At 55.2% G+C, this 9,876-nt stretch overlaps 1 protein-coding gene across 2 annotated transcripts in view; it reads left to right on the top strand.

The window, feature by feature from the left end:
* Nucleotides 1-29: 29 nt before the first annotated feature.
* CAPZB (capping actin protein of muscle Z-line subunit beta) overlaps nucleotides 30-9,876 on the top strand; it is a 137,587-nt gene continuing 127,740 nt past the window's right edge. For both annotated transcript variants that reach the window (XM_059915162.1, XM_059915153.1), the window contains exon 1: nucleotides 30-174. In XM_059915162.1, coding sequence (XP_059771145.1) covers nucleotides 172-174 — 3 coding nt within the window. In that variant the 5' untranslated portion in view covers nucleotides 30-171. The remainder of the gene's footprint in view (nucleotides 175-9,876) is intronic.

Here is a 9,876-nt window from a genome sequence, read left to right as displayed (position 1 = left end):
CCGGGCTGGGCCGGGGCGGGGAAGGAAGGTGGCGGCTGCCCGGAGCGGGAGGAGGGAGGTGCTGACCCGGATGTTCACTCCTGGGCACCCGGGGAAGTGGAAGCGCCGGGCCCTGCTGCGGGGGGGAGAGCCACAGACGCCGGGACCGGGACCGCCGCCGCCGCCGCCACAATGGTAAAGGCACGACGTCCCCCTCCCCCAGGTCCGGGGGCCCCGCCGGAGCTCGCGTCCCCCTTCCCCCACCCACCTCCGGCCCGCGAAGGGTGGGTTCCCCCGGGTGGGGGAGGGGCGGGGTCCCGGAGCCCAGGTAGACACCATCCCTGCCCGCTCAGGAGGGGCGGCCGGCCTGGGCGGCTTGGGTGGGCAGCGACCCTGCCTCCCGTTCCCAACCCCCGCCCTTGGCTCAAGCTGGGCTCCCACACTCCTCCTGTGGTGCCGGGCTAGTCTCCCGCGTAGCCCAGGCTAGACCCTCCTGGACCCGTGGTCCAGGCCAGGCACCCCCTCCGGGGACCCAGGCGTAGTCCCCCTTTCTCCTCCCCATGGCCCGGTCTAGGTCCCCAGCCCCTACGGTCCAGGCTATGCCGTCGTTTCTTCCTCCCGGGGTCCAGGCTAGGCCTCTGTCCCCCACCTCCCCTCTTCTCCATGGCCTCAGTCCGGACCCCCGTTAGCCCCTTATCCATGGCTTCAGCCCACATTTGTTCCCGTGTCCTCCATGGCTTCAGCCTGAATCTTTTCTTCCCTCCATGGTCTTAAGTCTGGACCCCCCTCCTCCGCCCCTGGCCCCCGCCTGGACGTCACTCCCTTCCCCCCACTCCCTGGTCCCTTTCCCAGGACTTCTCACCACTCTCGGCGTAGCCTGCGTCAGCCCCACTCTGTCCGGGGCTTTACCCTCCCTCCGGGGCCCGGCTCCCTGCCCTGCCCCTGACCCAGGTGGTCCCCTCTCCTCTACCTAGGGCGAACCTTCTTTGCCGTCCCTGGGAAGTGAGAGCAGCTCTCCAGCCCGGGTGGGGATGGGGGTCCCGAGGCTGTGCCTTCTCAAGTTGGAGCGGTGCCCCTTCTGCGAGGCCGCCTGGGAGCGAGCGAGGGCAGGGCGGGCATCCGTATGCCCGTAAGGCAGCGCGGCGCTCTGCGGGCGCTTCCCGCGGCCGCCGCCTGGGTGCCGCGGGGTGCGGTGCTGGCGGAGCATCCTGCTGGGACCCGCGGCGCCGGGGCGTGTGCGGGAGCCGAGGGATGAGGATGGGGGAGCCGCGGGACGGGGATGAACGCACAATCGCCCTTGTGAGGCCGCTGCCGTTGGGAGGCCCCCAGGCCCCGAGGCCAACAGACGGCCCGGACACGATGTACCCCAGCAGGCGCAGCCTCCCTTTCCCTCTTAACTGTCAGCTCGTGAGGGTTGGAACTGCTGATTATGGAGGTGCCTCGGATCAGGTGAGCCAGACTCCGAGGGAGAGAGCTCGCTCCACTCGTGCTGTTTGTTTTGGTAATGAAGGCAGGTGCTCTGGCGGCGCTCTGGCCCGAGGTTTCACCTAGGCCCCGACCAGTGAGTCCTGGTCCGCCCTCCCTCCTCCACTTTGGAACCTTCTGCAGGGCAGGCCCAGCACCGAGGTTGGAAGGGCCAGAGGGCTTCTGCCTCACGTGGCCAAGGCATCTTTGGAGAGTGGACTGAATAAGGGCGGCCGCCTGCTCCTCTGGCCCGGTGCTGGCAGATGTTTGCATGTGGACTTCGGGCCCCAAAGGGTTTTGGGGCTCTCGGTTCCTTGTTTAAGGAAGGGATGTTGCTTCTGAACTAGGGTGACTAATTCGGAGTGGCTGAGTTTTTTCTTCATGCCTTCCTGTATGTTGATGAAAAGCGTGGCCATTGTTATTGGACTTCTCCGATAGCAGCCCCAGGCCTGGGTGGGGAAGGACTTCTCCAGGACAGTTTTGGGTGAGGACTTGGAGTGAGGTTTTACAAGTTTGCTGTCAGGACAAAAGCAGGGGAGGATGGATGGGATGGCCAGGTGGGGCTGCTCAAGGCAGCATCTCTGGCAGTGGTGGGGAGAGGGGGAGCATCTTGCCTTGGTCCTTAGTGCCAGAGTCTCCAGACCTGATGGGAAAATGCCTGTAATGACCCAGAAAGAACAGGATGATACATGAGGCTTCTTGAGAGTCCTGTATTTGGGTCTTACCTGGATAATCGGTAAGGACTGTGGAAGGGGTGGAGGAAAAAGGCTAACTTCTCTGTGGGGAGTGGGAGCGGGGCGACTACTAGATGCCAGGCACTGTGCTCTGTGCTCCACTTACTTAACCCACACAGAACCCTTTGAGGGATGCTGTGTATTACCATTTTACAGGTGAAGAAGCTGAGGCTCAGGGCATGGAGGAACTTCCTCAAGATGTTGCTTAGTTGACGGGAGCACATCTGATGGGCTCTAAACTGCATCCTTTCCATTGTCCCAGGCTGTTTACGTGTTGTTGGTGATGCAGGCTTATTTAACGTGAGCTCTTTGAGGGCAGACATTTTTGTCTTTTGTTTTCCGTGTCTGTATCCCTGGGGCCTAGAACAGTACCTGGCACTAAAGGAAATAGCTTGGGGTGTGTCTTGAACTTAGCCACTTGGATTTCATACTCATTCCCTCAGTAACTTGTTCTTAGTATCCCCTAGGCTTACAGATAATTTCTGACTGCTTATTGTTCAGTTTATCCCCTACTTGAATATTCTGACTAATAAACCAGAGTAGACAGTTGGAGTAGGACAGAAGTGGTGGTGTGGGGTTGCGTAATAGGTAAATGTATTAAAACCACTGTGGTTTTATTTTCAGTAGGGTTGATGGTAGAGAAACCAGCTAGATCTCAGTTATCCATGGAGGGAAATAGCAGTTTGAGAGTCTAAAGTGCACTGGACTTTGGAGAAAATTCCGTGATTTCTGTTGGCATCAGTTACGAATGCATAAGCAAATGGAATTTGCTTGCATTCTCTTAGCAGGTAATGATCTCCCACTATCTGTAAGTGCTTTACAGTTTCAAAGCACTTTTCCTTACCCAGCTCTAGCATCTAATTTAGGAATTATTGTCCTAATTTAGAGTTATGATTCTGGTGCTGGATGGTGGGGCTGTAGCATGCAGGGATGGGTCAGGCCCCCTCATGAGTTGTCCCTCCAGCTCCCAGATGGTTTGGCCTGACAAGAGATGATAGGAGAAGCCTGTTATATTGTTACAAGGTGAAACAATACAGTTGGTGTCTTGGCTGGTCTCCTGGTGTAGGTCTAGCTCCACTCAGACCCCACATACATATACAGCCTTGTTTATTTAAACCCAATTGGCTGCTCTTTGGTGGAATGCTTGAAAAAAGTAGCCAACAATCCATAGCTTGAGATTAAAGAGATGCTAAATCATATGTTTGTTTGTTTTAACAAATTTATTTTAGTTTTGGCTGCTTTGCGTCTTTTGTTGCCGTGCACTGGCTTTTTCTCTAGTTGCAGCAAGCAGGGGCTACTCTTTGTTGTGGTGCACGGGCTTCTCATTGTGGTGGCTTCTCTTGTTGCGGAGCACGGGCTGTAGGCGTGGGGACTTCAGTAGTTGTGGCACGCGGGCTCAGTAGTTGTGGCGCACAGGCTTAGTTGCTCCGCGGCATGTGGGATCTTCCCGGACCAGGGCTCGAACCCATGTCCCCTGCATTGGCAGGCGGATTCTTAACCACTGGAGCACCAGGGAAGCCCTAAATCGTATGTTTGAAAGCAGATATTCCTATTTATAACTCAGAAGTCCTGTTCTTCTTTTACATTCCTTGGGGGAGGGGAGAGGACAGATGACTGGCAGCACAGGGAACTGGTGGCTGGGCAGGTACTTTGAACACTGAGACTCCTGCTTCCCAGGCTGGGAAACTCTTGGCATTAGGCAAAGACAGTGGTGTGTTAGGTGTTGCTTGAAGCTCATGGGTGTATTTATGAAGTGCCTTCTCTGTGCTGCTTTATGTGCTCAGGACAAGGAGGCATGGTAAACAAGGCAAACAAGGGTCCACGCCTTCACAGCTTATGTTGTTTGGCAGGGAGGCGTGTCACTCTTACCTACAGTTTAAGGCAGCAGCGCCTTGTTTAATGTAACTGCAAGCACACTTGGATAAGATAACGCAGGAGACTTCAGAGAAAGTTGGGGCTTGTGCCCAGCTTCAGCCCCGGCCTTGAGCACGCCTGCCCTTGTTTGGCCGCCACCACGGAGGTGAATGGCACTGCACACGCGGTCTGTCCCCTGCAGACCAGAAGCTCTCCCGGCCGGGAAGGTTTGTGCCACAGAAGTCCTGCCCTTCTCACCTGGGTAGCTACCATTGATTGAGGATCTGCCGTCATCCAGAAACCTTGAGGTAGGACTTAGGTCCTACCTCACCCCGTGATGGATGCTCGCTCGAAAGGTTGAGTGGCTGGTGTGAGGGGCGGGCCTGGGACTTGGCTCTGGGTCCACCCGACTCCTGTGCCGGAGGCTCACTCTGTTTCTCAGAAACAGTGAGAAGTAGGGCCCACAGTACAGGCTCTTGTCCCATTTCTCCTGGAGGCAGATCCCGCCAGTGAGAGTGGGGTGTGGAAGTCCAAAGGGTACAAGATCACCCACGTTAAGACCAGTGAGAGTAATGCCATTTTCAAACCGAGGCTTTTAGAGATCAGCGCTCTGGTGTGAGGAGTGGAGCCTTGCCCGCTGCCGCGAGCTCCGACCCACGTGCAGCAGCCCTACAGGGAGGTGCAGCCTTAGGAGGGAGACAGCATCGCGGGCAAAGTTAGGACTTAGGAGCCAGACGGCCTTGGGCTAATAACAGTACCTTCTCATAAGGCTGTTATGAGGATTAAATGAGATAATATTCGTCAAGTGCTTTGAACAGCATCTGGCACATAATTATATACGTAGTGACTATTATTATCACCATTTTACAGATGAGGTACAAAGGGTAAGTGGATAGTCCCTCTATAGCTACTAAGTGGAGGAACTGGGTTTTCTGACTTCAGAGGTAGACCCGTTTTCTCCACTGCTTACTGCCTGCTGAAGGAGTATTTGGAGTTTGCTTGGCTTTGGGCTGTGTCTTGAATGAAGAAAGTCCCTGATAGAGCCAGAGGCTCTACACCACCACAGAAGACAAGGCTCCCTGTGCTGTGGACACCACGTGTTGCTGTATCTCAGGCTCTGGATGCCTCGTCTGTGCCCGGTGGAGCCCCTTATGAACTGAGTCCTTGCCCTCTTCCGGGCTTGGAAGAAGAGGGACAGAGCCTGTGAGTTCCGTGAGAGCAGGGACTTTGTCTGTTTGGTTCCCACCAACCACCCAACACCTTGCACGGGCCGCCTGGCGCTTGGTAAGCGCCTCATAGATGCTGAATGAGTGCGTGGTGAGCACTTTTGTCTTCTGCCTGCTCCACAGAACATGGGCTTTGGGGTTGGGCTGATCTGGCTTGGAGTCCTGTCTCTGTGACTCATTGTGTGACCTGCAGTGAGGATCTTACCCTCCCTTGGCCTCGGTTTCTTGACGGGTAATGTGAGGATGGCATTTTATAGGGATACTGGGAGAAGGAAGTGAAATTTGTAATGTGCTTAACCCAGTGCTTGGCGCACAGTAAGTGGTAGCCAGGGTTATCATTTGTCTTATTCTGCATACTACAGAGTGAGGACACAAAGAGAAGCCGTAATCCCTGTCCTCTAATCCAGAAGGGGAGGCAAGGTGCATCCAGAAAATTAAGTGCAGCAGGAAGGAAGGAGTAAAAGGAAAGCCTTAAAAAGGGCCACACGTCTGCCCATCCCTGCAGGCTTGCCTCGCGGTCCGCTGCCTCCACAAAGCCCTGCCGACCACTCCAGCCCCCAGGCAGCCTTGGTGGGGGCTGGGTGTGAACCCGGGGAGACCTTGCCCAGGCGGAGAGGATGGGGTGGGTGCAGGGGCCTGGAACAAGAGCAGAGGTCGGGGTGACGGTCAGCCTTGTGAGTTTGGGGACCAACCGCAGAGTGGACGGCCAGTGGGGGAGCCTTGGTCTCGGGAGGGAGTTGTGGAGCGCCTGAGTTGCTAAGCTAGGGAGTTTGCATTTGATCTGGGACAGTGTGGAGCCAGTTAGATTTTTGACAGGGCAGGTAGAAATTTGAGGAGGCTGGCAGAGTTGTGGTATTTTAGGAAGAGTCATCTGGCGGTGGTGTGCGGGAGGGCCCTGGAGGGAGGCATTCACAGGCGGTAAGCCTGCGAGGTTCTAAGGGTCCTGGCCGCCGGGGGGATGGACAGGAAGGGATGGGTGAGAAAAGATAAAGATAGGAAGGCAGAGCCAGCCATCGTGATTTATCGCCTCTGGGCTGAGGGGGAAGCTTCTGCCCCCAGAGCTGCCCTGTTCAGGCATTTGGAGAGGATTCTTTATCATTGACCCAACAGCTATTTTTGGGCAGTTTAAATCCCAGATGGTGGTGCCTGCAAAGCCTTGATACGCTGCTAATGCCTGAACGGGGATTTCAGTCTGGTTAGCCCGGTGACCCAGCCGCCCAGCCCTCCCGCATGGGCGGGTGGCCCCGAGTCCCGCTCTGCCCGTGCCGCCTTCACATCGCCCTCATCACGCAGGCCCGCCTGCCTCCAGAGCCCGAGCTCGACGCCGGGCGCCTCTGCCGCTCACGTTTGTTCCATCAGGCCGTTCATTCCGTGGACGCTCACGCAGCAGTCAGACCTATGAGAACACGGGTCTTCAAGTTGAATGGAGGAGCAAATGGCAGCAGGCACGTTTGAGATTCTGCCCGACCTGGGCATCAGTGCAGGGGCAGCAACACGTCCCTTCTCCCGGCTTCCTCCTGTTCCCGCCCCGCGGCTTTCGGGCAGCTCTGGACACCTGTAGGAGGAGCCTTCGTCTGCAACTTTCTAGCGATACATTTCCAGTCTGGTAGTCCTATGTCTTCCAAGGTAGCAACCCTGGCGTTTACACCCACCTGCCCCAGGGGGGTTATTGTGAGGATTGAGTGAGTTTGCGTGTGGCAAGTGTAGACAGTGCCTGGTACGTCGTCGGTGCAGCAGGAGTGATTATTTTATTAACATGGATGGTTGATAGATGGTGTTGTATTTAACCTCCCAGGCAGCCTGGATGCAAGTGGTAGTGGCCCCCAGTTCTGCTGAGACCCCGAGAGGCAGAGTCCCTGGCCCACGGCTGGCGATCTGAAGGGCTTCCAGCCCAGTGCTTTCTGGCCGCGAAGCTCTTACCACACTGCAGATTGCAAGCGCTCGTTTCCACTGGCTCAGACCCCGAACTTCTCCACCCACTGCTTAAAACTGCTCCGCGAAGCTTCCTCTTCTAGCACTGAACTCAGCAGGACCCTTCTGAGTTAGAATCATGGTTATTTAGTGGGATTTGGGCTTATTGCCTCAGAAGTTTCCATGGGATTTGGGCAGAGGACTCATTACGGTTACCAAGTGAAATATCTTTAGTTTAAGATGTTAGGGTTATGTAAAGATGGTTTTGCACATACTCTTTCTGCTGGGGTCAGTGACAAGCAGTCTCCCACCAAGTGCCCTCTTCCCTTGTCAGTTGCAGCCCTGAGAGGCAGACAGACAGTTCAGGTCTGGCTTGCTCACATGTCATGCTGCTTCTTGAAGCTTCTTCATTATGAGGCTTTGGCCCTGAAGGGGTATGTCTGAGTTCACATGGATGGGCTTCCTGCATGCAGTTTTGTGCTCAGAAACTGAGAGGAGGAGCGCTTTATCCACTGCACACTCCTGGTGAAAAGTGATTTAAGGTACTGTGGCCACTGAAAAACCTACTCTTGAATTTGTCTCTGTCTCACCTGTGGCTTTGTCTTTTATCAGTCCTTTGCTTCTCTGCTGAGCGCAGCTTGGTCAGTGCGTGGTCCCTGGGGCTGGATGTGGACCCAACACAGCAGTGCAGGCTGGGCCACTTCAGGTTCTTGGCTCTGTGAGAGTTTCTTTCTTTCTTTTCTTTTCTTTTCTTTTTTTTGCCGCACCATGCGGCATGTGGGATCTTAGTTCCCCGGCCAGGGATTGAACCCACGTCCCCAGCTTTAGAAGTGCGGAGTCTTAACTGCTGGACCACCAGGGAAGTTCTTCTGTGAGAGTTTCTGATGTGTGCTGTCCTTGCTTTCTTCTGTTTCCTCCTCCAGACAGCTCCTGTCTCGAAATCTCTCAGCCATAGGGGGTGTGGAGCCCCGGTAGTCCTGGGATTTGAGGCCTCTGACTTGGTCTTTCTTTTTTTTTTTTAAAGCACAAACATCATTTATTTTTATTTTTTTATAAATGTATTTATTTTATTTATTTATCTTTGGCTGCGTTGGGTCTTTGTTGCTGTGCCCAGGTATTCTCTAGTTGTGGCGAGCAGGGGCTACTCTTCGTTGTGGTGTGCAGGCTTGTGTTTGCAGTGGCTTCTCTTGTTGTGGAGCACGGGCTCTAGGCGTGCGGGCTTCAGACGGGCTCAATAGTGGTGGCTCGTGGGCTCTAGAGTGCAGGCTCAGTAGTTGTGGTGCATGGGCTTAGTTGCTCTGTGGCACGTGGGATCTTCCTGGACCAGGGCTTGAACCCGTGTCCCCTGCATTGACAGGCGGATTCTTAACCACTGCGCCACCAGGGAAGCCCTCGGACTTGGTCTTGAGGAACAGGAATTGGAGGTGCCCTGAGACAGCAGTCTTCCTCCCATAGGTTGTCAGGTCTCTCTCCTGGACTCTGTACAGTACCACCTCCCTTCTGCCTGTGTTCCTGCTGGATGCACAGTCACTCTCTAGTTCTCTCAAGCCCAGCTCTGTGAGGTCTGTTTCCTCATCGTGCAGATGAGGCAACTGAAGCTCAGAAAGGTTTAGTAACTTGCCCAAGGGCCCCGGCGAGTTAGTGGCAGAGTCAGCGTTCTGATCCAGGTCCATCCACTCATGCCCGTTGAGCTCTGCCGTCCTGTTCCCCTCACGCATGGACCCACCAGGATGCTTATTTTACAGATGAGGAAACTGAGGTCGAGGGGTTCACCTATATAGGTCCAGCCACGGAGGCTGAAGAAGTCTGGGTGTAGGTTAGAAGTTCGGAGGGTTTTTTGGTTCAGGTTGTTGAAAATGAAAGCAGCTGGAACCTTCGGTCTGTTTTTAGAAAGATACCTGCTGAAGCGTAGGGATGCACCTTGGCTTTCTGGACAGCACCGTCGTTCTTGGCATACATCCTAGTCATTGTGACAGCCCCTCATTGACGAGACCATACAGGGTGCCCTGGACTTTCTCCTGTGAAGCCTGGGCACCACAGACAGTGTCAGGTTGCCCAGGAACCTGAGGGGGAAGACCATACTGGCCGTTTTAATAGTTGTATGACCTTGAGCTGGGTGAGCTGGTTACCCTCACGATGCCTAATACGTCCTGTCTCTCGTCCTCGGAGGGAAGATAGATGCTAAGTCCCCTGCTCAGAGCTGTGAGTACTGTCGCCGTGTTCCACTGTTCCTGGCACGTGGGCCGTGGCTCCATGGTGTTGAATTGATGAATGTCTGGTAGGTCCTTAATGAAGGTAAGTGCCCTCCCCCCCACTGGGTTGAACCACATGAACTTGCTGTTTTCCTAGGTCAAAAATGGCTGGATACCAGCATTTCATGTGGTTCAGCCTAATACAGACCAAACTCTAGGGCAGGGCAGTTCCGGAGTGAAGCTTTCTAGCAAATGTCCAGATCTCCTTTGGGACATGAGCCCTTGGCCACACCTGGCTTCTCAGGACATCAGTGTTGGGCTCCTAGTAGGTCTGTGTCACTTGAGGTGGGCGTAACAGGAGTGGAAGGAGCTGAGTGTGGGGTCTGCCCCTGGGGTTGGGTCAGTGCCCTCCCGCTGGTCGGGCCACTCCTGGCGCTGAAGGCTCTCGGAGGGTTCGGCGGTGGCGGGACCAGGGCCTGGTGGGAACGGGGACCCTAACTGCGCCGGCATTCACTG

Source organism: Balaenoptera ricei, chromosome 1, assembly GCF_028023285.1.
Source record: "Balaenoptera ricei isolate mBalRic1 chromosome 1, mBalRic1.hap2, whole genome shotgun sequence".
In the NCBI taxonomy this organism is placed as follows: Eukaryota; Metazoa; Chordata; class Mammalia; order Artiodactyla; family Balaenopteridae; genus Balaenoptera; species Balaenoptera ricei.
Note: the sequence above shows the minus strand (reverse complement) of the source record. Positions and strands in the feature narration are given on the sequence as shown.